The sequence below is a fragment of the Buteo buteo genome, chromosome 11 (assembly GCF_964188355.1).
Source record: "Buteo buteo chromosome 11, bButBut1.hap1.1, whole genome shotgun sequence".
NCBI classification, from domain to species: domain Eukaryota; kingdom Metazoa; phylum Chordata; class Aves; order Accipitriformes; family Accipitridae; genus Buteo; species Buteo buteo.
In genome coordinates this window covers 31,379,670-31,406,741 of record NC_134181.1, presented here as the reverse complement: position 1 = coordinate 31,406,741, position 27,072 = coordinate 31,379,670, and the positions used below count along the sequence as shown (strand labels likewise).

Here is a 27,072-nt window from a genome sequence, read left to right as displayed (position 1 = left end):
GTCTGGAAGCTTCAGGTTTGTGGGAGCACTTAAATCCATTTGCTTCTCTATTCCCTCTGGCTTTGCTGTAATGTCTCTCGGCACCGTGTACCTCAGGACACTTCAGCAGTTCCCTTTTCTCCATGGCAACTTCTCACAGCGGTTCCTGTATCGCAGAGAGGCAGTTCTCTCTCTGCCTTAACGTGGTTTTCCTGCCTGGTCAATGTGCATCACCGTATTGTACAGGCTTCCCTGAAGTGAAGGGAGCAGCACCAGCCCTGGGTCATTAAAGATGTCAGTGCAGGGCGATGCCTTGGGGATGAGGGGGAAGGCAGAGGACCAGTGCGTGCTTCACATTTTCCCCTCCCCAGTAATAAATTGTAATTTTCTTTTTATTTTAAATGTGTTGTGGGAATGCAGTGGTTTTTGTCAGCTGGCAAAGCTAAGGATTAGTCACAAAGGCTTGTTTTGTTTTCTTCCAGAGAAGCTGGCAGAAAGGTAAAAAAAAAAAAAAAGTGTACCATTAAACAAAAATCCCTGGAAAAAAACAACCCTAAACCCCTAACTGTTCAAAGAGAATTACAGTATTGCTGTATTGGCTCTTCATGGGTGCATCACCTGGCTACAGTGTCTCAAATCCCTTTTTTAGGTTTAAATTAGGGATATTTCTGATTTTTGAGTCGTGCATGGAAACATACAATGGAGGTAATCTTACCTGACATAGCTAAGGAAATGGAAATAAATGGAAGTGCTGCTTGCTTGTTCAGTTCAAAAGTTATTTTTTTCACTGTACTAAACACTGAGGTTTTTTCTTCAAAGATCATCATTAGAATAGAAACATTTTTATTATCCTCTCAGTCTGAGATTAATAGAGGTGGACTCCTTAAAACCTGTATCTTCTGTTTTGATTTAGTTTCCGGCATCCTAATTACTTCTACTTCTAACCATGCCTCTGTATCTCCTTTCATCTTCCTGAGTCTGATTGAAAGTAGCCTCAGAGCAGAAAAGCCGAATGAAGGAAATCTTTGCCATAGGCAAAGATAAGCAGCGTTTGTAGAGGATGACGGCCGGTGGCTGGTGCCTTGCCCAGGACCCACAGCCTCGGTGTTTGCTTGCTGCCCTGTGCAGTGTCATCCTCACTTGGGAACGCAGCCTGAAGGTGGGCGGCCACAGGGTCATGTTTTCAGCCAGCTCTGGCAAAGGGTGGTGGTTTGAAATTTGCCTGGGAATAAATAGTAAGTACACCCTGGGATATACTTGGTTCCTGCAGATGTTCCAAGCTTTTGTGAAATGAGCAAGCAGAAAAAGCCGTGGGGCTTGCTCTGTGGGGTTTTTTTGGTTTGTTTTTTTTTGTTGTTGTTGTTTTTTTTTGTTGTTTGGATTTTTTTTGGTTTGGGTTGGGTTTTTTTATTGGGTTTTTTTTTTAAGCTGTAGTAAGTTTATCTAAATTTTTCACCTGATTGTTTGTGTTTAATGTAGAATCCTAATGACCAGATATTCTTAATAAATGTTGGATTCCTTACTGGTTGGAGATGATGAAGGGGTGGGGACTCTGCGGTATAAGCCTATGGCTCCTTAGTCCAGGTAGTAAAGTGGCAGCAACTTTGATTCCACATGTCAGCATCTTTTAATGCCTTTTTGCTCAGGAAGGTAAGTAAAGCTAAAGGGCAAACAGCTTGTTCCCTAAGCAGTGGGCTCACAGTCCAGGTTGAGTTTGTATTTGTAGCTTGTTTTGAATTTTGTTTTTATTGGCTAAAGAAATGCTTACGCTCTTCTCGTGCTCTGTGAACTCAGCTGCTGTGCCCTTCAGTGCCTCTGTACTTGGAGAGGGAGGAATGCATGTTATTTTGTGCGATGGAAGTGCCTGTCTGTTTTCAGAGGCTCAAACTCTGAGAGATGTGTAAAACCTTTAAATGCCAAAATATCAGCAGATCGACACTAAACTTTCTTCTTGTCCAGATAAGTAATGGGAGATTTGCTCTGATTTGTAAAATAATAATTTCTCACTGCTTACTTCATGTAAACACTGACAGGTTTTTTTTATGAATTGATTCTTCCCCGTCCCCTCTTTTGCAAGAGATATTTAACAGTACATGGAAAATGTGACTGACCCTTAAAGGTCAGATTCTAGTCTACCATTCTGCTTTTATTATCCTGCTTCTCAGAGAACACAACATATTTGCTCTGTCTCCTGTCCAGATTTGCTTTTTCGTGTATATCTAATTTTTTTCCATGTGTGAATTTTAAATAAGATTTCTATAAAATGTGGTGGCAGTAAAGCTGTTCTCAGAATGTAATTTACTGTATTTTATAGCTTCTGCTGATAATTTTTTTTTTTTTTTTTTTTTAGTTTCTTGCTAGTGATGATTGGAGCATGGCATTTTTAGGCAGCTGAAAGGAAAGGTTATGCTATTACACCGTTTTTTATTTTTTTAAAGCATCTCTTACAATAATAAATATAATACAGGCAGCAGTTACCAGAACTCATTATTAAGTAGCTCTAAAACCTCTAACAAGATAAACCGTTTAATGTATTGACTTGTTAGTGTCTTTGGCTCTGCTTTTGATGAAGTGGTAGGTAGAGTATATATTTAGAAACTAATTCCAGAAAAAACATATCCGTCAGACTAAAGTATTTTTCGAGACCCAAAAAGCAATCATGTTTTTTTCCTGAGCAGAAAGTCATGTGCTATGTATGAAAGATGCTAGCGGTAAAGCTTTGGCTTACCAAAGGGAAAAATAGGGGCAATTGGCTCATAACATCACAACCATAATAGGAGAGCAAGATGCACACATTGCATTCTTGCTCACGAAGGTCCCCATTTGACAACTGACGTGATTCGTAGACTTGTATAAGCTGAGCAGAGGGAAGAGCAAAGATTCAGTGGTGTGAGCTGCTCGGTGTAAATTGCACGTGATATGAGTGTGTGTGTGCCTGGAACAAGCGATGTTAATTTGAGGTGGGCTATTTGAGCAGAACAGCTTCTCTTTAAGTACTGCAGGCAGCTTTGTGTTGTGCCATGGTAAGCAAGTCTGCTTTTTATTGCATGAAGATGGTGTTTGTCGTGGGAATTTCTGTACTGTTCTGGTGACAGTCACACTAAAATTTGTTGTTCTTTGAGCTAATGAGCCTGAACCAAACATCTCTGACCTTTTGAAAAGTGTTCGTGTCCAGATTTGCTTCCAAACCTCCTGGAATTTGGCTTGGCTTTTATTTCTGGCTTTTGTAGAAAGGTACTGTAGTGTGTAGTCAATTGAGCTTAGCACCGGGCAAGCTGTGGATTTTATTCCTCTATCTGGAAAGGGTTTGGAGATGTATTGGGCATCTCACTGAATGATTCAGTTTGTAACAAACAACCTCCTTCTGCGCATGTTTGCGTCTCTCCCAGTAGAGCCTGCTTGCTTCTGCCAAGCACTGGAATATGACTAGTTTTCCAGAACAAGGGCAGAGCATCCCAAATTATTTAAAACCCATTGCTTAGCATTCTTGACTGTTTTCTTTCTTTTTCTCTTTCCTTTTCTTTGATGTCACACAAAAACACTTCTCTGGAATTGGCAAGTGTGTAGTGGAACATATTTAAGCTCTTTTATTGCTGGGAGGGGCCTATCAGCTTACAGCTGAAAATGTGTGCTCTTGGTAGTAATGTGGTTTTTTGCTGGGTGTTTTTTCTCTGCGGGGAGGTTGGTTTGACCAAAAGAATCAATTGCTTCTCTTACACATTCCAGTATTTATTTGCTTAATTGATCCTGCTAATGAAGAAAACATATGTTCTGGAAGGCTTTACCCAATCTAAGAAAAAGTTAAGGAAGTTCCTTTGTGGTTAGTGACCCTAGCGACAAGAACACCCCGGTAAGAAACAGGGAAGAAAGTTGCTTATAATGCCCAACAAGCTTGTCCTCTGAAATACTGCTACTGGAAAAGTATGGTTATTCCCATCAGGCAGCCTGAGGGACTGAAAAAAAGTTTTGTTGGCATCAGTTTGGTGTTAACTGTGTTACCTCTGAATGCCTGAGCTGCTGGAGAACTGGGGAGGATCTTGCACATGTATATTTTGCCCACCAGAATTACTTATTTCGCCATGTGTGTTTTTATCTTGTCAGCTTTTTGAGGCTTTTCTCTTTCCCACTGTGGTTTCTATGGAAATGTCATGGGTTTGGGTGGTGTGTAGTAACCCTCATGACTGCAGCACAGTCACTCTCGGTATTGCTTAGCTTGTGCTAATTTTGTGCCTGAATCGTGCTGCAGGAAGGGGGCAGAGGGTGTTTAACATTAACTAGGGGTGCCAGTTACAGAAATGGCAATCCAAGAGATGTCTTTTCCATCCCCTGGAGTTGAGAAGATTAGGCCAAAAAGCTGCAGAAGCTGATGTTGCCAGGCAGGCTTGAGGATGGACCTTATGGTCACTGGTCCCCTGGCGTGTGATGCACGCTAGGAGCGGTCCCAGGGATGGAACTGCTGGTTTGGGGAGAGGAGGAGGAGAGGGGCTTCTGTGTCTGACCCGAGAAGGACACTTCTATCAAGTGAAAGGTTTGTCTCTACCACCTTTTTCAGAAGAATTAGTACATGCTAAAACATCTAAGGGAATTGGGAGTGTTCCTACCTCTGTGCACAAAGCTGCATGCATTTTAAAATAAAAACTGCTGATGTTTCTTTCAGCTGTCCTTAGTGTGAATCAAAGCACTCATTTTCCAGTATTTCTCAACACTGAGAACACCAGGCTGGGGAGCAGAGATATTTTAGCTCTGCATACAGGATTAGTGGTGTCTTAGGGGGAAAAACAAGGCACCTTGTGTTCCACCAAACTAGCAACTTGCCATTCACAAAAAAAAAAAAAAAAAAAAAGAAAAAACATGCGGTATTGTCTAGCTGATGGTTCTGTGTTGAACAAGGCTTTTAATGTGGAGATACTGGCATCATCTTCACAGTTGAAGAGCTTTAAGTGGGTTGTGCTTGCTGTTACCATCACTTTGTGCGTGTTCATCTGCCATGCTGGCTTAGAGAGCTTCTTCCAAAGAACTGTTCAGTACAGATGGCAGATACTGTAAGTGTCTTTGGGTGTAGGAACTGAACTCTAAAGGTATAGATGCATTTAGTTAACTAATCCCCTTCCTCTTTGAGTTGGACTTCAAGTGATAACTTAAGTGTTGGTCCTAGGGCAAGTCAAACCATAAACAAGGGGCCGAGGTGGGATTTCAGAAAAGGCTGCCTTTGGTGCAAATACCACACTTTGCAATTCACTCTTTTGGGCGGGGCCTTTAAAATCTCCTCAAGCTCACTAGCTTTTTTTCTGGATGCTCCTGTTGCCCTTGGTCTGGCAGCATTTCTGAAGTAAGAGTTACTGGGCTGCTTGGAGTGAAAGATGCTAGAGAAACACAGAAAATCATCCACTTTGTCCTTGTAATCTCCCCTTGTGCTGCACCCAATGCACATTGGCTTGGGTGAAGAGAGTGGAAGAGCCTCTGCCAGGAGGGTTTCTGTAGCCATTCACAAGAATGCTCTTTGAGAACATCACTGGAGGTGTGGATAAAACTAGCAGTATTAATGCATGCTTTTACCACGTCATCTTAGCAAACCATTTTCTCTAATAAGTGTGACAAGCTAAGGCAGGGCTTCCAGAGAGGCTGAAGGAATTTGTCCCTGAATCCCAGAGGAGCTCAGTGCCGGAAAGTGTTTGGGAGGCTGATACTGTTGTTTTGAAAATCTTGGAGGTGATTCCCAGGGAGAAGAATATGAGAAAATTACTTCCTTCTCCTTCAGATATGGTCAATTTATAACTGTTTGGCTAATCCGATTATCTCATCTTGCCTGGGATGGTAGATGGGATAGATAGCTGTGCTCTGTTTATTTGGGTCCTTTTGTACTAAAGGAGCACATGACCTTATTTTGAAAGTGTAAAAACTTTTGCAGCAACAAATACCATAAGGAGGAAAATGTAGCTTTCTCTACTTTCCCCTGTGACAGGCTTTGAAAATTCAGTCATTATTCTGTAACACAATGTAGTTACAATCCTGTCTGTCAGCATGAAACTGGAAAATATTTTCAGCTCAAAATAAACTCCACAAGGAGAATAGTTTCCATGTTATCCCCGATTCAGAGGAAAGCTACTGGACTTTAGTCCTAAATAAAGATTCCAGCCAACTTTGGTGCTTTAAGAAGCAGTAGTTGTCCTAAATTTGACTGCTAGCTTAAGTCTGGTTCTCTGCATTGCTCTTTGCGTTGACCAAATCAATGGAGCAAGTTACACGTTGGCTTCTCAGTGTTGCTGGTGCTTTCGATTGCTTTAAGAGAGTGGTTTCAGTTGCGTAAAATGTGAGATGGAAAGCTTTCCAAAATGTACGTATTGAGCCATCAGTTAGTTGGCAAGTCATTTTCAAAGCTCGCCATTGTCCTTTTTTCCTCTTTAGCCCCACTGGAAAAAAAATGTGTTAACCTGTGCTTGAGAAGGCAATGATTTCCTTGATATTGATACAGTTAGACCTATTTATTTTTTTAAGTGGGACATGCTTCTAATGTATTTAGCAGTAAATCATCCTCGAAGCCAGCTCTCTGAACCTCTGAACAGTGCTTGCTCCTGTTCTTTCTCCTGACAGGGCTATCAGGATCTTGTTGCTGAATTTGCAGAAGAGAATGGCCAATCTCCTTAGATATTTTTTTTTTTTAATTTTTTTTTTCCCCTTTTAGTTTCAGTGATCAACAGGGATCGACTGCATCACTCATTTCTGATGCATTTTTAGAAGTAGCAATTCTGGTTAATTTGGAACTTGGAAGTTTTCTCTCCCATTAGCTAATTATGGCGATTATGCTCTATTGTCATTATTGTCACTCAGGGTATTTTTGAAAATTAAGGGTGCATAACAATGAAACTCATCAACGAGGCTCCCTGAGCCTATTGTGAGTCACCCTTGCTGTTTCAGTGACAAAAATAAGTTTTCTTTTACAACTGTTGACTCCTGCAAGTCCTGCAGTTACTCATCGTGGGGCGGGAGCTGGTTTGTGTTCTGGCTCGTGCCTTGGGAAGAGCCACTGTCACCAGCATGTGGCCAGGGAGGCATCTCACCTGTGTGTGGCTCCTGTCCGGCTGGTCAGCCAGCTTCTCTCCTCTCCACCTCTAGCCGAGGGCTAAGTTGTTAAGCTTTTTACTAGCTTTTGGATGTTTTTGATCTTTATCAATTTTATTAAAAAATGCTGAAGCTGAATAGTGCTGTCCTGAGGAAGGAGGGATAGCTGGTTTTTGGCAAAAGCTTATATTTTAGCGGGAGAACAGAGAGGATAAGCTCCTGGATTTACATAATGGATGCCTTTTTTTTTTTGTGGTTTCTCTCCTCTGGTGTTCTGTCTGTATAATTGCACTAAAAGGTAAGGGTGAATAAGTGGAATACATCAGCAGGGCAGACAGGCTATGGTATGCAGCACTCATCTTCAGGGGAAAAGCAACTAGGAGGGTGGTTAAGGACCTCTTACTTTGTTAACCTCACCCCTTACCAAGAAGCACAATTTCAAATTACTTTTTTCTGTTCCTCCTTGATTTGTTTTTTGCATGGAATTGCCTCCAATAGAGGTCAGAGAGATTGGCCACCTTCTCTGATGTGAGCTGCTACCCCAGTGGAGCTGTCGGTCTGGGCGAGCCAACGGTCTGCCCTCAGATCAAAAGTTTTTCAGTTCCCAAGTAATGATGCTCTGATTCTCTTTCCTTCTAGCTGCCTTGCTGTTCCTTGGATAACATTCCTAGTCCTGGTAAGAAACAGAGCTTTATATTGCATGTTATGCAGAGACATAAGCCTGCCGCTAGCTGGTTGGGGTTTGGAGAAGATTCCTGTATGGGCAGGTGCAATGTAAGTAACAGCTTGTGAGAGTTATGGGCATCCTTTTGAAGCACCCGTTACACATCTCTGACACCACACCAGATGAGATGGACCATGGAGCTGATGCACAATGGCAATTTGTCTTTTTTTTTTTCCTAAGCTCTCTCCAGTATTTCTTCATCCTATCATGGCTTGGTGCCCTGCTTGCACCTGGGAGTGTTATGAATGTGTCTGTTGGGGGCATTGACTTCCAGAATTTGGAAACTTCATGGTACTGTGCTGAAGAGAGGTGGAGGGGTATAAATATATTAGTAAATCACACAGATGAAGCCATAAGGCATCAGTCTGGAATGAGCTTGGCTTGTATCTTAATTGCATGACATAAAACTAAACACATAAATTGCACACCTGAGCAACTGAGACAATCTTTCAGAAGTGGTGTATTTAATAATTAAAAAAAAATTGTTAGCAGAGTGTCACTAAAAGTGTGGATTGTTACTGCTGCCATTGCTTATGCTTTGCTTTTCTTTCTTGTAATTATCATGACTGGTATTTTTAGGGTAGCTTTGCAGCTTGTCTATTTTCTGCCAAGTTGGCTAAAAATGATGGTCTCACGTGATGTGATAAATATTCTCTTGGAAACCGATGCTGTATATATCCTGAACTTCCCCTTCTGCTGATGTCTGGATTTGTTCCTTAAAATTGTAACCACGGGAGCTGGAGGAAAGGTGTCCCTCTGTATTAAAGCCTGTGCATATGGCTGTTACGGTCTTAAGAGTAGCTTGAATAGTCTTTGCGGATAAAGCTGATAGACTGGAATGTTTTTGTTTGCTTTAGCTTTTGGGTGGTATTAGCCTTAGTTGTAACCTCTTTCAGTTTCTGTTATCTTTTATATGGACTTCCTACAGCTCTGATCCTGCAGTGAAATCCATGCAGATAGAGTCCTTCTGCGCTGAGGTCGCAGTAATGAGGCCAGACATGGAGCACGGGGCTGCTGCTGTGCTGCTCTCATGTGGCACCTCTCTGCTCAGTAGCGCTCAACCTTTCCTACTGGAGTCATAGGGCTTTTCTGGTTTTATTTATTTACTTATTTTAGGGGTGCCCTTACAGGAGCTTTTCTCTGCTAATGTGTCTCCTGTCTGTTTTTGTAAGACATCTAGGTATATGTTTCTTCAGAGGTGTTAAGGACTGCATGTTGCTGGTGCCCAACCCCAGGACTTGTCCAAGCTGTCCTGCCTGAGCTCCGACCTGCGGTAGCTGTTTCATGGTCAGCCAGCCTCGCTCCGAGGTCTGTGGAGCCTCAGCACAGGTTGAACGTATCCACCTAGAACAATGCGTCTACTTGTGCGCTACATATGTGAAGACCGTGCTTAATCTGAAAACTCAAGGTTGTAGTGGGAACTTTCTGGTAAAAGCAGAGATTGCTTTATGTCCTCTTTTCAGCGACACCCTGCAATTCCAGGCAGGCTGTGAGGTGCTGCTGGGTAGTCCTTGGGTGGAAAAGGTGTTGGGAAAAGGCATCATTTGTGTGCTCTTCCAGACAAGGTAGAGCTCATGGACAAGCCTTTGCCTTGTGCGTTTGGGCAGCATTGTGTAGGTAGACCCAGGGGTTTCCTACTTGGCTCTTGCAGCGATTGACTGTATGTGCTATTGCAGCTGGCATTGCTGGGAGTGCTACATCAAAATACCATCTAGAACTCGTGAAAGACTAACGTGCTATTTGTGTTATTGATTTCTGGACTTTGCTGTCATTCAGGATTTCAGCTTACTGATACAAGCAAAATAAAAGCAAATCTGTGGAAAAGCAGAAACTGAACTTTTAGGCTAATGAAGCTGTATTGTGTCTGACAAACGGGTAGCTAATCTGCTGGAAAAGGGGGTGGGTTGACTTTTAATGAGAAGTTATTAGATGTTGAATAGCTGTTAAATTGCTGTATTAATAAAATGGACAATCCTCTCTAGCTTGTCTTCTTAAAGTATTGTATTAATTGAGAACCCTCTTTAATATATTCTTTTAAAAATCAATTAACATTTTGAAAAACACTTTGACTGTAGCGACCTGATTCAGATTAAATCAGGTTTATGTCACAACTGCTTCCTTTATGTACTTTAGCTGCAATTTATGGACTCTGTTGATAATACTAACTTCTTATATATGAGCTTAAGACTTCTAAGAACAAGTCTAATGAGCTGACTTTTTTGTCAGAGTGTTTTGAATTGGCAGCAAATAGAAAAATAGAAATGAGATGAGAAAACAGAGTCTGCTGCCTGGAATGAGAACTTGGATATTATTTTCAGTTCAGCTACTGATTTCTGCTTTGACTGTGAGCCAGCATTTGCAGTGAATTTTGGACTAAACTATCCAAACTTAACTGTCCCTCAGACACTTGCATTACAGGTAGAATGCAGGTAACTTTTATCACTCAGAATAATTGTCCTTTTCTTCATGTTGTGACCAAAGTTGAAATGTTCAAGCACTTCGGCTCCTCTACCTGCAAGACACTGTTAACACTTTCTGGATATGCCAAAACCTTCAGCTTTTGGTGTTTTTGACTTTCTACCTGCCAGTTCCAGAGGCTTTTTTAGATTCTGTCACGCTTGCAGCAAGCGAGGCAGGTGAGCAGCATCTCCTCTTGTGGTCAGGCAGGTCTGGTGCTGTCGGTTAGGGGCCAGGATACTCGTTTGCTCTTAATGTTGCCGTCTAAGGAAGTCCAGATCCTGAATCAGGTCACTGTTTACAAAGCAGATTTATGTCAGATATAAATACACCTGTAATGCCCTTTAATGAAGGGCATGTGTGGCTCTTGCAAAGCTGTGCGGCACTCCTGCTATCTGATAGCTGACAGACAAAGCTGGAACAGCGATGCTAGAGAAATTCTCAAGGTGTAAAACAACTGGCCAGACCGTAGCGAGAATTGTAAAGCCTAAGACAGGAAACTGCACCACTCCGTCAAGGCCTTCAGAGCTGTCCCTGAAATCTGATCTGATAGGGTTTGACACTTTCTGCTCGGTGCTTTGTTTACGCAGCCATTGTCAGGCTGGAACAAGGTTTCCATCCTATGGCGCATCTAGTGAAAAGGAAATCTTGTGCCATAACCCTTTGTGGACTTGCTTTTGTAACACTTTCTTATAAGGAACACTTCAAAAAAGGGCACTCCAGGTACGATTTGGATATTTAATGGGGAACAGAGGAAAAGTAAGTTTATTTGAATAGGCCTCGGGGGTCAGGAAACAGATTTTGTTTCTTTTGTTTTGATCCTCATTAAATTGCTTTCTTTTGTCCCAGATGTACAAAATGACGCCTTCTTGTAGGACACCCTGATTGGCTTGTGAAGTTTAATTTGTAGCTGGGGAAGACAGTTGAAATCCCATTTAGTTTGAGGAATAAAAACACATGGAATTCCACACAAGTCCTCAAGGAACATGAGAAATCTGCCCTTGGGAAAGCTCTCTGCGTGCCTTGTTGGGCTGAAACCACAATGTGTGGTCTACGGCTATTGAATGCTTTGTTACATCCAGAAATTCTCTGTAGAAGAGAGAATTATTTACTGAAGAGGAGTCTGAGTGAAGCCAGATCTTGGCTTTTTGAAACCAGTGGTAGTGGGGAGGGGCTATGGGAGGGGTTCAGCAGCAAAATGGGTCAGAATAAAAGGCCAAAGGAATTGCTTCAGAGTTTTGTCTTGTGGATATGACAGCTGAAAAGTTAGTTTGGTTTGTGATTCCCAATATATTAATGCCACTATTGGGTTCAGAGCACAACTTAATTATATCTGATAATGTTATTCACAGCAAGGATTATTTGCACCGGGTTTTGAGGATACTGATTTAAGTGATGGTTTGAGCATCTTTTGATCTTGATTAGTTTCTTTCCTTGTTATTTGTAGAAACAGGAAATCTGTAGCCCTTGTAGAAGAGGGAGGGATGAGTGTTTGGTTGTGGCCGTGCTTATCCTGAGTGTCATGAAGCTACACGTGGTGGCAGGCTGCCTGGGCAGCTCTGCTAGTCTTCATTCAAGTTACTGCATCAAGCAAATCTGAATCTACCCAGACTTAAACAAAACAGAAAAGTTCCTGAAGCTTCTAGGTGCTTTCCTGCAGGAAAAGGGCATGTCTGCATGCTACAGGAGATGGGGTGGAATGTGTGCAGAGAACCTCTGGGTTCTTGGAGAAATTTATTAACTGTGATTTCCAGGAATTACTTTATTTTCTGCAGAAATTACTGATACCTCCAAAGGCAGTTGGTAAGAAGAAAAAAAAAAATTCTTTTGCATTTTATTCTTGCAGAATTGGGCTAGTTATCAGGGCAACTTAATTTACTTGAGCTACCCCACTCCCTCCTCTAGTTAAAAAAAATTACTTTGTCGCAAAAGTTGGACCCAGAAAATCTTGAATCTCCTCCATCACTAATTCTCTCTTGGATGTTGGACCAGATAATTTTTCTCTCTGTACCTCAATTTCCCCCCAAATGAGGAATAATGATGGTTACCCTAGCTACTGAGGCCAGGGTAGAGCTTTAATGCATCTATCAAGTGCTGCGAGATGGCTGCAAGGAGTACAGCTGGGCATCGGCCAGGCACTACTGCTCTTGTAGGTCTGGAGCAGCCACTCTCCTACGCCTGTGCTTATTCAGGTTGGGTGACTCAGTGAAACAGTGTTGTTTTGTCTTTTCTTGCCAGTACCTGCGTTTGTCTCCTTAGGCACTGCTCCTGTCCTTGGCTTGCGGCGAATTAATCTTTTTTTTTTTTTTTTTTTTTTTTTTTTTTGGAGCCTGGCCTGATGGGACTTGTGGGTTTCCGACTAAGGGTGTCCAGACTGGCTGGAGGTGTTCATGTTCCTTTCACGGTGCCGTTTTCTTTCCCTGTTATATCACATCTTGCTTCACGACAGGTCTGCAAAATGATGGAGATGGTAATTGAATTGCATGTCAAGAAAACCAAACAAATGCAAGGCTATACAGCTGGCCCTGAGTTTAATCTAGAGAAGGATTTATAAGTATTATGTAGAAACACGCCGTACTTTGTGTTCAGAGAAGCTTGTACAGAACTTAAATATATAGAGGTGCAGCTGGCTTCCCTCCTGGGAGTGACAATGTCACTCTCTGCAGTGTAATCAGCCTCCTCTAGTCCAATTCTGTCTCAGCACCTGGGTGTTTTATTATGATTGACTTTACTGCAGGTGTCCTCTGCCTTGAGTTTCGTGAAGGTCTCTCTGTGTTGTCGGAAATCAGAAGATGGATGGCTGTGGCAGTAGAGAAGTATCAGAGCTGTTGAGAAGGTAGTTGGTCCATTCAGAGGAGAAATTGAAGAGGTGATTAAAAAAGAAAAAAATCCAACTTTTTTTAAATAGCACTTTAAATACTTTGTAGGTATCTGTTATGGATGCTTTTTAAATTTCATTTCTAGGGTTTGCTTGCATTGAAGGTATAGATATAATTTGACTTGTATTTTCCCTTCCGATACTGTATGGCAGGGCATCCTACGTTTTGTGTCTTTTGTCTCACCAGTCTGTATCTTAACTACAAAATACATGTTCAATTTGCCTCCTGCATTCTGTCTATATAACGTACTGTCCACTTCCATTTCTTTGCCATGAAAACCTGGTTACTTAGGGGGAAAAAAGGCACCAATAAATAGTGTGCTTTTTCCAAGTTTCTAGCTAAACTAATAAATCAAGATCTTATGGGAGTTTGGGGGTTACAGTGGGGATTCTGATGTCTCAGGCAGATTCCAATTTAACTCCACTCTGTAATCATAAGGTTTTGATTTTCTTAAAGAGAGAATTGTCTCCACATGGTACCTGCTTTTCTTTTGCTTATGCTCTTGGAAAGTGAGTGTGGTCTGATGGATTTATCCATGTGCCTTTCTCCTTCCCAAGTCCTGGATTCAGTTTCCAGCTTCAGCTAAATTTTAAGTGATCATAGTATGTCCCTCAGGGTTTTTTTGGGGGTGTGTGTGGGAGGTTGTTGGGTTTTCAGAGGGGCGGTGGGAGTTGGGGATGTGGATTAACATTTGGCAGTATCCCTGGGGTGTCTCTCATTGCCTGAACTGGCTATTGCATCCTGGTTTGGAAGAAGCGAGTAGGACACCCTCCAGCTGCAAAGGGGCTCTTTAACCTGGTGCGAAGAAGTAAAAAAGGAGTTTAGGTCTTCACCTTGCTTCAGGGCTTCTCATGTCACCAAGCACAGTGGTCACAGCAGCTTCTAGGATGATGGCACTGGTTCTGGGTTTGTCACCCCTGGGGATGACTGGGCAGTAGCATAGGAAAATGTTGGCAGCCAGGAGTGCTCCAGCAATGAGTCACTGTGGTGTTAGAGGGAGAATTACCACCAGTAATTGTCTTTGTCATTATATGAACTCTGTTGGAAATGTGCCAAGATGTATATCCCTCCTGGATATGCAATGGAAAAATAACTCTTCTAGCATTGGGGTTAGGCTGCTTGGGCCAGTCTTGGGTCTTAGATGAGCCAATATTGTGTAGTTCTTAGGAAAAGCTGCTTTGTTTTAGGGCTTTAAACCTACTTTAGCCTCATTTGTTTTGCAAATATGTATTCTCCAGTGGGAAGGCAGAGGCAGATGTTAACCTCCTCCAGGGAGGACTTTCTCCTACTTACAGAAGGTTCCTGATTTAATCCTTGCGTGACTGAATGGTGTCTCCTCTTCCAGCAGCACATGGAAATGTTTCTGTCCTCAGTCAGAACCACCTTGACTCCATTCAGTCCCAACCACTAGCAATGCAATGGCATTTCTTCTTCCCAGAATACATTGCCTGAGGTCTTGGAAAAACCTGCAAAGGTCCTGAGTTTCATTGGGGTGCAGCTGTGACCCCAGTGCAGCAGCTGGATCTGGGGCAAAGCGAAGAGCCTGGCCCTATCAGCAGCCCCAGCCCCACGGTGGCTCCCCATGGAGGAGCCTGGAGTTACCTGTCCCATGGCCCTTGAGCTGGGGACTGTTGAAGTGACTTAAAACAGAAACTTTACCCTTCTTTAGACTTCTTAAAAAGTTGAGGGATAAGCATCAGAAATTATGCAGCCATTTGTTACCCAGGCCAAAGAAGAAACTCCACTGGTCTGACACGTAGTTCAGTTTTGCCTCCTCTGCCTCAGCTTGCAGTCTGCTTAGTCGAAAACACCCTGGAAACCTATAAATTATGTAGGCGTTATTAGAGGCTAGGGGTTCCATGTTGTGGTTAGCATTAAGGATGATTTGCAAAAGCAGTAAGATCTGATGGTTTAAAAATGCTACATCACTCTGTATGTGGGATGAGGAGTGTTAAAGGGGAAGAAATAACACCAGCCCAAAATGTGCTGAATAATGAACTGAAAATGGTTATTGATTATCCATGCACCTTCATTATCCTGCTGCAATCTGAGAGCAGCTAGTGGTTCTTTTTTCTTCATTAAAAAAACCAACCCACTTTCAAAGGCACTTATGAAATATTTAGTGTAATTATTTCCAAGATCAAAACTCCAAAGAAATTACGCAGCCACAGAAACCTTGTTAATCTTTTGGTGTTATGGATGAAAGACGCAACAGAGATCTTAAACGTTTACTGTTCTTCTGCAAAATGGCCTCTTACTTTTAATCTCAATTGCAACATTATTCATCAACCTTCACTGCTGCGTTTGTCTGCTTCCCATGCAAGAATTTTAGGCGTCATTACAAGTTTCTTCTGATGGAGTAGGACTTCTTTTCTCTATCCCTGTTTTGCCTTTAGGCAACGCAAATCTCAGCCTAATGAAACCAGTGTGAAGTATTACGGTGCTATAACACTGACTTTGCAATCATACAGTGTTTCCCTCCATGAAATAGTCTTTTTAAACCAGCTATGAATGTTCGTTCCCTTTTCCACATTATATTTGCATAAGTGAGGTAATGAAATGTTATTTCCATCTAGACTGTAACTACTGAAAAAGTCGAGTAGCTGTTGATGTCTCTTTTCAGTTTGAACAGGGAGTTACTGAGGAAGCAATCCAGAGTCTATCCAGTGTTGACTCAAATCCTAAAATAGCGTTTTTGTGTCTCAAAACCAGGTTTAGTGGATCTGCAAGTATTTGGAGATAAAAATTTGAAATAACCTTGAGAAATAGTCTGAAATGGGCTATAATTTGGGAGAGAGGAGTGCAAAGGCCCAAGAATAAGCTATAAAATGGGGAATGGCTGGTGTGGTTGCCATTCTGTGGGAGGTGAGATAAGGCTGCGATGGGTTTCGAACTGAGTGGCCATCAACTGCCTTACGCTGTTGGCAAATATCATGCTGAGATATATGAACAAGAGTCATAGGAAAGACATGAAGTTATCCTCATTTTTTAGGGCTGCTGTGGCTCACACCAGTCTTAGAGATGTGGATCAGTGGGAGAAGGGGTGAAGAAGACAGACAAGGGAGAGAGGCATCACATGCGTCTTTGAACATGAAAAAGAGGAATTGTGGAAGAAAATAGTTAATGAACCATTTGCTGCCTCTCCTGAGGTTAGCACAAGAAGAAAGGGGCTTGAACTGTAGTGAGGATAACTGAGGTTAGACAGCAAAAGCCTTTTATGTCTGTAAACAATCTGGAGACTCCTGAGATTCCTTGTTTCTGCAGCTTGAAGTGTTTTTCTCAATTCCTAATTTTTTCTTTTAAAAAAGATAAATAGCCCTGTTTCCTGAGCAGTTTTTAGCTGTAAGGCCATTTGTAAGGCCAAAGCAAGTCTGAGCATGGTAGGATGGGCTGGGTTTGTGCTCAGCTGGGTGCCCAAGGACCCTTTGGGTGAGCTGGTCACCAGTCATTTGCAGAGCTCTTGCACCTCAGCCTCACCGCTCTCAAAATTTCTTACCCTCAATTTCTTATTTTCATGCTTAGTGACTGGTAAGATTAAAGAGTGGGAGCTCTCATGACTTCCTGTTCTTGTTGTAATAAAAAAACCTGTAATTTCCAGTGCAGCAACTACCAGAGAGAGAGAGAAGGGGGATAGTGTGGATGCTGTCTTGAGTTAGATAGGTGAGGTCATCCCTTGACTCTGGTTCACCCTTGGTCTTTCTCCCATGCCTCGCTGCTGCCAGCATTTTTGCTACAAACTAGGTAAGAGGATCGTTCCACAGGACACTAAGAGCGTGGTTGGGTTGGTTTGTTGGCTTCTTACTACTTAATACAAGTGAAGCCTTGACCAACCGGCGGGGACTGTACCAAGCGCACTTCTGCTCACTCTCTGAATTCCATCAGGAAGAGAGACTGTAGCACCCAGAGATGTGAGGTGTAAATGCAATAGCCTCCCAGGGAGGCTACCTTGGAAAATAGATATGTTTGTTATGTTATTTTAAACTTGGCCAGCATTGCATCTCCCTGCCGCTGTTGCCCACAGAGTGCGCAGGCTTCTGTGTGGCAGTGGCCTTTGGCTAATGGATGTGCCACAAATGAAAGTAAAATACTGTCCATTGCTGTATGCCTGTAGCATTGCATAGATTTTTCTTTACAGTAGTTTACTCAGCTGCCAGCAATTTTCAGTCTGTTTTCAGCCAACGTGCTGCACTTACCACATTGTCAATGCTGCTTTTATTTTTGTTTCCCTGTGTGTGTATATATATGTATGTCTATATATGTGTGTCTATATATAAAATATATATTACATATCTATATGTATTTATATGCGCGTGTGTAATGTCTGCCTATATTCAGCATGTAATGCTGAGAGACGTCGACTAAGAGCAGCCCGTTAAAAGCAGGGTCTGCCCGGTTCCTTTAGCTCAGCTGAACAGAGGCGTCTGGCTTTGCAGCGAGGCCACAGGACGCTGGGTTTTGTGGCTGCTCTGTTCGTGCAGAATGCTTGGAAACTTTTAACCTTTAATTTCAAATGCATTCTTTTTAATATGCAGCTTTATCCCCAGCATCAGCAAAAGGATTAGATGCTGGTTTGTCTTTCCCTCTGAACTCATCTGTGACTTCAGTGTGCATATTAGTTCTTTTAATGGCTTCTTTATTAGTTCATTATTGCATAACCTCCAGGCATGGCAGGACTTCAAACGTTAATTTTCCAACCAAAGTTCAGCTGACGGACTTCACCTGGTCCCTCTGAAGTCAGCATGTGAATAGAGAGGGCTGGCTTGCTTTGCACTGCAGCATCGCTTATAAAGCAGGAGGAAGGGAGTAAAGTTTTCTTCTCCGCAGATGTTAAAGGAGTAACAGGAATGGAAAGTATGAAGAAACAGTACAATAACCTGGAATATTTAAGGAGAAAAGGCGGTATGTGTGTGTGTGCGCACGCTTTGTTGGTGTTACTTTTTTCCCCCTTTTTTCTTTTTTTTTCCTCCCCCACCCCTTTCCCTCTCATTGCTTCAAGCTAGTATTTGGCTGCCCAGTGAACTATAACAAGATTTAATAGCTCCAGCGTAGCTATATTGCATTTGAACTGATTCCATCCTTCTGTTGTAGTAAACGTCTGCTTTACAATGAGCTCTTAAGTGACGTCAACTTGTATCTAATAACGGAAAAAAATCAAGTACTGTAAATGCAACTTGTTCGCTCTGTGTCTGTCTTATCAAACAGTGTTTTATCCTCAGCCCATTGCAGTGCTATCTGCATTTGAGATATCTTTTGAGTTTGCCCTGAGGTTTACACCCGAGGAAAATTAATTTCCACGCACGCTTGCATTTTCCTCTTCTTCTTCCCCCCCTTCCTTTTTCTCTGACTGTATTGTAGGCTGTGGCCAGACCCAGTAGAGGCAGGCACAGGGAGCTCCCGCAGCTCAGCTGCCAACCTTGGCTGTACGCTGCAGCTACTCCAGCACTCGGAGGACTGTATTGTGGTTTTGCAGTGTTGGGCAAATGTTCATTAGCTGCTGATTCACTGTCAGATGTGATCTAAGCTCAGTCATGAAACTTGGATGTGTAAGCATCTGCATAAAAACTTCTATTTGAAAAAGATGTGATGGATTAGATGTACGATTAAGATGTAAGATTACGAGGAACCTTACTTACTGACAGAAGCCTTTAAGCAGTGAGTGTGTGAACTGTGCACTTTTAAGGAGCTTTAACTTTTGATTACTTCTTTTTTTTCCCAAGGCCTAATGAGTTTGTAAATCTGCCTAGCTGTCGGTCAGCAAGTACCACCCATGCTCTGAAAATTGAAAACCGCTGATTTTAAAAAGCTCATTCTGTCTCTTCAGTTTATCCCACATGTACTTCTGTGTGAGAGACAGTTATGAGTGTCGACTTGAGTGTTATGGCAAATAATGGTAGCTGCAAAGTTACTAAATAGAAATGTTGGGTTTTTTTAACCTTTCAATGTGAACATTGTTTGAAACAGTCCCACTGGAGAGATTACTTTGGTGGGGTTGGGAGAAGTGGGGAGGTAAGGGAATGGCAAAATACGAGCACTCGATATTCATCTGGCTTGAAAACCCTCATAAATTGTGTTTTTCCCCTTGACCTTTACATAGTGGTAGTCATTCATGTGATCAGAGGAGACAGTTGTGCTCCAGCTGATACTGTGCTAAGCGTCATGCATTCACAAAACAAGAAGTTCCTCTCTGTCCCGCAGTGCTTCCCGATGAGATGGCAGTGGGATGTGGGCAGGACACTTAGGAGGCCATGCTGGTCGGCGTGATGGATCGCGGGCTGGATGTGCTGTCCTGGCCAAGGGTCAGGTGGGCAAGGCTGGCAAGCAAGGGCTGATGAGGGTTTGACAGCGATGTTTTGCAGATGCTGATGGACATCCTCTCCTGAGAGGCAGGGACATGGTGGACAAACTGGTTCAGAGGAACAGATAAAGGGAGTGGTCTTTGCAGCAGCGATACTCTGGACAGATAAAGCTGAGCAAGACTGCTTTTGGGCCAAGAGGGAGAGTGCCGTATTGATCAAGGTGTGAGTGTCGAGGCTGCCTTTAAAAAATGCTGACTTAGGTCCTAGGAATCTGTTTCACATTCATGCTGCTGCTTCTAACAGCATAAATAAACCCAAGTGCAATATGTACGCAGCGCTTCCAGTTGTGGGCGGGCACTGTAGCCTCCCTCAGGGAACTCTGCAGGAGAAGGAAGGTGGCCAGGCTGCTAAGCCTGGTGTTGCTTCCCAACGTCCAAAGGTTTGATACGCTTGGGACCAATGCCAACATCACTTTGATATTGCTTTCTTCAAGGAGGCATCTTCCTGGGGGATAAAAGAGATGTAGAGAACCTAAAGAAAGTTTTTAGGGTGGTAGATGAGGTCTCTAGGTAATGCCTTTGCTCATCCTTTTGCCATTACGTGTTTGGCTTGGTTTTCTTACAGTTGTTTCTGTTAATTATCTTTCATTTCTCAGTTATGTGAAAACATTGCAAGGAAAATTGTTTAATAGCTGAGTCAAGGGTATCGATCTCTAGCTCATGAGTGTGATCTTTCATAGGGGAGATTTTTATCAACTTCAAAAGGCAGCACAGCACTGAACAGGCAGTGGTTGATAAGAACCCAAGACCTGGGTCTGGTACCTGCCTCTGCTACTGGCTGCTGTGCAACCCTCCGTGATGGGTTTTTTCCTTCCTAGGGCGAGTCTTCTAACTTTATAGTAGTGTAAAATGAACCTCCTTCGTGAGGCTAGAAGAAGCTCATTATAGTTGCTCTCCGCATCTAGGGCTTTTTTTTCCCTGTTGAAAATGGGAAATAGCAGCCCTGACCCCTAAAAAGCCTGTGCTCAGCAGCCTGGACATGGAAAACGTGAGCTGGTCAAAAATTAGTTGTTGAGGCAACAGCGAGGAGAGCTGTAACAGCACAGCTGGGAACAGGGCTGTAATAGCCTTTTTGTAGCCTGAAGCCACTGGTGTGAGTGGTTCTCCTGCACTGGACCCAACCACCATGTCAAGGAGCTAGGATTTTTGCTGTAATACTCAGTTTCCATACCCTTCAGGGCCAGCCTGTGAAGCCTGGCTGGGGTTTGGCCTCCATTAGCACTCCAGGACTCCAGTAGCACAGTTTAAACACCCTTCACACACTAACTCTTATTCCTTAATTACAAGCTGTCAGTTGTCATCAGTCCTTTGCTACTTCATTTAGTAACAGGGAGGCTAGCCCTAATGTTCTCAGAGTGACAACCCCAAATACTAAATTCATGAGCTAAACAGATTTTGCTGTGTCTCTTGATCTGTTCAGTATCTGCAGATCCCAGTAGTCCCCCCCACTTTAAAGAAAGGGCACTTTCTTAAAAAGTTTGTTATTGTTGTGAGGGAAACTGTTAAAATCAGAAGGAAATGCAGCACACTGTGCGTTAGCCTTCAGACAGCCTGAAGCAATAGCTCAGAGGTGGACCTGACTCATCGCAGCAGGGTATTGACTCTGGAGCGTAATTATGATGCTTTGAGAACCTGATTTTAAAATAATTGAGGTATAAAATTACGTGCCTGGCTTTCACAGTTACTACAGCTCTGTGTATAAATTGAGTAACGGCCTGTACAAATGTGCTACTTGGCTATAGCAGAAATAGCAGCAAGTCTGGAAATGTCCTGTGTCACTATTGTTCTTCTCCTGCTGAGAGGAGCCGGCTGCAAGCTGAGTTTTGCCAACAGCCTTAGTTACTGGTCCTGGCTGTGTGGCTGCAGGGGTTTGGCAAACCCACAGAGAGTCCAACTTGGTACTTGGCGGCTGGGCAGATGAAATCCAGCCTGCTGTCGAAACACTGGCTGCTGGCTAGTTCTGGCACGTTGAGCATCTCCACTCAAACACCTCTGGCTGCTTGTAGCAACGGGCTGGATATATGTAAGTGCCAGGGACACAGCTGGTGGTTTGACACCCGTTTTCCAAAGCTGTGTCGTGGCTCCCTTACTTCCAGAAGGGCTTTCTCTTCTCTCCATAGCAGCCATCATGTCTGCAGACAAACTTCAGTGTTTTGTTTGGACAATACAGTAAGCGGTCTTGGAGAGCTTTGATTCTCTATAAAGTCCCAAGACTTTGGAAGGAGGCTGTTGTCCTCAGTGAATTGTCTGAAAGAGCAATTTTGTCACCTCTGTGCCACCTGGCATGGTGTTCCCCAAGATCTGAATCTGGTGAAAACCCATGTTTATCTTTCATGGTTTGCCACCTGGGCTCCACTGCTCTTAGAAGGGTTAGGGCAGGTTATTTTCAGCTCAAAGGCAGCCCAAGCTGCAAACTTACATTGACAATTTTTTTTTTATTTTTTTTTTTAACCAGTCTATCTTAAAAAAGGCAAACAAGTCATGTTTGTTCTCTTTGTGCCTCTTTCAGAGTCAGGCTGCAGATCCCAGGTGCTTTTCCTGCTGGTCCCCTCAGTTTGAGGTTGCAATTTGGTTCTTGCTGTTGCCCAGGGTGTTTCCAGGGTGTTTTTCTACCCAACTTTTGGGGACTGGTTGCAGTAGCTGGAGTGGGCAGCTGCCAGAGGAGCTTTTGGGAGTAACGCCTTTCCAATGGGCACATTATTGGGACCTGCTGCTGCCTGGAGACCTGCAGGCTGAGCTGAAACACTGCTTTTAAACATGGACTGTAGGGAGGTGGAAACCTGAAGGGGAACTTTAGAGCAAAACCTCAGCTTTTGTAAAGCCAAGCAGGAAGCTGGACCAGGAGCCACTGCAGTAGCCAGATGTGCTCTGCACACCGGGTGCTTTGAGGCCGCTGCTGGTGACTGCTGCTCTGCCTGCTTGGGGCTGAAATGGTTGGGTTTTTTAGTCTGTAATAAAATAAGCCCTCTTGTGTCTTGGCCATCTGAATTATTACCTACCTGGCACTTCATTATAAACACATTTTTTCCATCTTGGTACTGGTTTCCTGCCATTTTATTGCTTTTAAGGTTCTATTTTTTGTTTTATTCATCTCTTCCAATCGATAGAAATATCCTGGTTTTAGCAAGCAGCAAAGGCAGACGTGACTGATGTCCTTATGCTGGGAGCAGAATTGCTTTCAGAGCATTTGGGGAATGGCGGGGGGAAGCTTTTAAATCTAGTTTTCAAAGATCTCTAAAGCATAACAAACTTCTCGAGACATGTAGCTGAGTCTCCCACTGCCGTTAGCTCCAAGAGTTCAGATCCCAGCATTGTACCAATGCAGATCTGGGGCCAGTCCTTGACATCCATCCTCTGGTGGTTACTGTTGTTCTTTGCTGTGACACTAATTAAAAACCACCTAATGAGACTATCTCCACCTGTTCTGGAGGATTAGTTTTGATGGAGGAAATCCTGCACATGCGTGTGGATACATGCACTTCTGCACATAGGCATGGCACTGTTGGGAAGCGCAGTCTTCCCAGAATTATTGTCTACAGGGTTTGCCAGGGCAGATTTTTTTATACACCACCCCCCCCCCCCCCGCCCCTCCACACACACAGACTGCTCTGACAGCAATAAAATGAAACAGAGAATTGAATTTGAAAATAAATTGTTTAGCTGATGCAGCACCAGGCAGATAGCTGTTCCAGAAGAGTTGGTCCAGGATGGATTGGCTTTACTGCCAAATGAGAAATGTGGCAATCAAACGAAGGCAAGCTAACAGCACGCCGGCACGGGGGCTGCGTGCCTGGGTGAGGCAAACCCTCTGGCTGGGATGCGGTGCGCAGTGCCCCATGTAAATTCAGCAGTGGGTCAGCTCGGGTGCGAGACGGAGATGTTGCAGTGCCCTTTGAGGGCTACACAGATTAGAAGTCAGTAGACCTGGGTTATAAATACTGAATTTTGTCCGTGGTTGCTCTGTGACCATGGGCATGTGTTTTAACCTCTCTAAACCTTGTGAAAGGTTGGTGAAGTGCTGTGCAAACACCAAGTGGTGCTGAGGCCTGTTGATAGTGGTGTGGTTTCCTGGTTCCCAGACCATGGTTTAATCTGCTAGATAAGTTACTTGGTTTTATTCTTTTTTTTTTTTTTTTTTTTTTCCCCCCCCCCCAGCTGTAGGGTGTGGGGCTGGTTTCGCTCCAGCAACCGTATCTGAAGGCACAGCAGAAAGGTGGATTTTGGTGTTGAGAAGGAGCAAGGGAAGTGCTTTGTGTGCTGGGAGAACGGTCATCAGAACCTGCTGAGGCTGATTTGGCCTGATAGCAGACAGCTTTGCTTCTTGTGTCCTCTCTTCCTCAACAGTCATCTCCACCACCCCCACCACATCCCTTCCTTACCTGATTTTATTGTCTTCATCCATAGCCCATAGGGAGTCTTAAGAATATTTGAAAAGTTACTGCTTTAACCCTTGGTGTAGTAAATGCTGTATTCCCCATATTCTTAAGCAATAATTCTATTAAATTGCCTCAAGGTGGGGTATGATGGATGTTTTTTGGTTTTTTTTTTTTATGTTGCAGTTTGATCTGTATTGTTATGCAGCGGGAGTGTAAAAATGAGTCTGGCATTGACATCAGTGGCAGGAGGATTTTGTCTGTAGACTACTTTGGAAAGACAAGGGGTCCTACCAGCACTAATTCAAAATAAAGTAGGGAAGAAAAGTACATTTCTGCTGTCTTTATTGTTAGAATCCAAATGACTTTTTTCATCATGGTGTTACTGAGGGCCAAGGAAGTCTAATTATTGCCTTTTTCTTGCTGCTGAATGAATGCTGAATGAGAGGATAAAAACCTGATACCTTTGAGTGGATGCATCTCTGGTGTGTTGCTGACATTGGAGAGATACTTTATTGTCTGGCAACAGAAGGTCTGCCTATTCATTTTGAGCTTTTGTCATATCTCTTCCATGGAGATGCTATTGCATATGAAAGTCTGATTGATACAGTGGCAAAGGTCAGGAGGGTAATAGCTTTGATGGTATCCTCTGAAGCAAATCAAAATTCTTCTAAAAGATTCTGTTCAATTTGATACCAAGGGTCTGGTAGCACTCCAGGGATTCTTCTCTCTGCTATGAAGCTTATAGCTATTACAAAAATTAATGTTTGCCTGTTGTTGTTTGTTCTTTTTTTTTTTTCCTCCTAATAGAATGTTCTGCAATAAGAATGGAAAATAACTGCTTCTCTCTCTCCCCCCCCCTTCTCTCTCACTCTGTTTCAGGGATCCTCAATGCATTTGCTTGCCGTTATTTAAGGAGCCTTTACTAAAAGCTTCTGGATTGTGTTTCTGAGCGGACAAAAGATTTTTGTATTCAAAATGCTCATAAAGGAATATCGTATTCCTCTTCCGATGAGTGTGGAAGAATATCGAATTGCGCAGCTGTACATGATACAGGTCAGTAATGTTTCAGCCCGTGTGGATGAGTGCAGGCTAACAGGGCTTTGTGTGGAAGAGTGAAGTATTGCTGCAGAATTAGATGTTTTAAATTTGAGGTTTGCTGCGTGCTTATAAAGGAGCGGGGGGGAAAGTAATACAAACTTAAGTTTATGACTTGCCTCCTCTTGTCCTTATATTAGAGAACCTCTGTTTGACCTACCTGGGGAAACAACAGCTCATGGATAGGCTATTCCTATGGAAAGAAGCACTGAGCCCAAGTGTGTGGGTACCTACCTGGAAGTGATCAAGCTGTACAGCTTAAGCACCTACTGCTTCCCAGTTGGGTTGTGGTTACTGGTCATGCCAGTTCCAGCTGCAAACCAAAGGCTCGTGCTCTTTTGTTGGGAAGAAACAGTCTAGTATAAATTTGAGAGTGTATGCCTTTTGAAAGGAATAACTTTGAATTTGGGAGGGAAAAATCTGGATGTAACACTTCTTTGCTTATGTACCACTATGAAACAGATACTAATCACTTTGGGCATAAAACTTAGATTATTTTTAATAGGCTTCTGAATACTGATGGGAATTTTTGTTGAATTCCCCATATTCAGTAAAGCAGTTAATTAAAATGTTGGGGTTTTGTAACGCAAATCCTCTGTGCCCATATTCTCCCAGTGTTTGAAATCCAACCAGGAGCATTTTTAAAAGGAAATTAATCTGAAGGGTTATTTCATTGTCCCACGCTTTAAATAAAATTTAATTTTGCTCATCCAGCAAAACACATGTCTAATATAGAGTTTGCAGTAGAACTCCTCTTTCTGTGGCAGGATGAAGCAATTCTAGAAAAATCTGCTTTGGTGTAAAACCTAAAATGAATTAAAAAAAACCCCAACCACCCCAAAAACCAAAGCAAAAGCACAACTCCCTCATTTCTCCCCTGACCACCCAACTGTGTTCCTTTAAGGACTCGTGCACTTGGACTTGACTGTTAAAACAGTGTATGGTGTGTGTGTGGCTTCGTTTTTGTGTAAGTTTTCCTGATGCTGTAGCTGCTTTGAATATTGTTGTAATTATTTTCTTACAAATTTTTCTTCCAAATTTGGCTCAGCTGGTTGATGAATGCAGAACTTGTCAGTGAGCAGCAGAGCGTACAGGAGAATGATCTGATTAAGGAGGAGGAGCCCACCTGATTTAACAGAGGATGAATCATTAACTGGGGAATGTCTGTGGGGGCCTCCTGTGAGAAGTGGAGGACTTAGTCAGGGGGACTGAATTTGCTGTTCATTTTCAGAAGTTAGAATACTTATTTTTATTTCATTAATGCAGAACACTGGATTCCATTTGGTTCACTTGACAGTGATTTTGGCCGTATCTTAATGTCAAAGGACATGATAAGTCGTTAGGGTTTCCTGCAATGGGAAGTTCTCTGGCCCAGGAAACTGCTTGAGAAACGACACCTCCAAATTGCTATCCAGCTCTGCTTCAGATGTGCTCTAATTTTCTGGTACATTGATATGTAGCAAAGTAAGGTTTCCTCTTAGATCAGGTGCAATAGCTGGTGTCAAGTCAGGTCTCTGATTTCCCTCCACTTACCTGGGGGTAAGCTGGAAACACTGCATGTAGCCCAAGATCTAGGTGAGCTAGAGAAGTGCATGACAAGCAAGTGACTTTACTGTGTTATGTGTACAAGTAGTACAAGAGGAAAAGTTACCTGTGCTTTTTATTGAAAATACTAGTCTCAGCTCAAATTTGAAAAAAAGAAATAACAAAACCAGAAAACCCACTTAGGGTAGAATGTGGGGTTTATATTCTTTTTCTTAGTGTTTGGTAGTTACCTCCTTCAACTCTTCCTGAAATTGGTGGAAAAATTCCTGCTGACTTCAATGGGAGCTTTTCCTAGACCGTGATATCAAATGTCCTTTTTCTTCAGTTTGATTTAAAAGTGAAGGTTTTGTCTTTGAGACAAGCACTGGGGAGAGAGCAGTGGGGAGCATGACTTCCGTTCTTTTCAGAGAATGAGAAAGTGCTTCATGTCTGTCTTTTTTTTTTTCTTTTTTTTTTTTTTTCCCTCCTCTGAAATGTGTAAGGAGGCCACAGGAGAAGCAAGTTCTGTATATTGAACTCCCTGAGGGGAACAAGCTGAGGTATCTGTATAAAACAGCAGTGTAGAGGCATTTCTTAGAAATCTTTGGCTGAAATGTAGAACAG

The 27,072-nt window shown here is 42.8% G+C and overlaps 1 protein-coding gene across 12 annotated transcripts in view; it reads left to right on the top strand.

Annotated features, from left to right (window-relative positions):
* PITPNM2 (phosphatidylinositol transfer protein membrane associated 2) overlaps window positions 1–27,072 on the top strand; it is a 141,428-nt gene that overhangs the window by 46,020 nt on the left and 68,336 nt on the right. For 10 of the 12 annotated variants that reach the window (XM_075041370.1, XM_075041365.1, XM_075041367.1 and 7 more), the window contains one exon: window positions 24,709–24,882. In XM_075041370.1, the coding sequence (XP_074897471.1) occupies window positions 24,805–24,882 (78 nt within the window). In that variant the 5' untranslated portion in view covers window positions 24,709–24,804. Of the gene's footprint in view, window positions 1–7,693; window positions 7,715–24,708; window positions 24,883–27,072 lie in introns of those variants that run through there. The other 2 variants (XM_075041369.1, XM_075041376.1) reach the window with 2 other exon arrangements.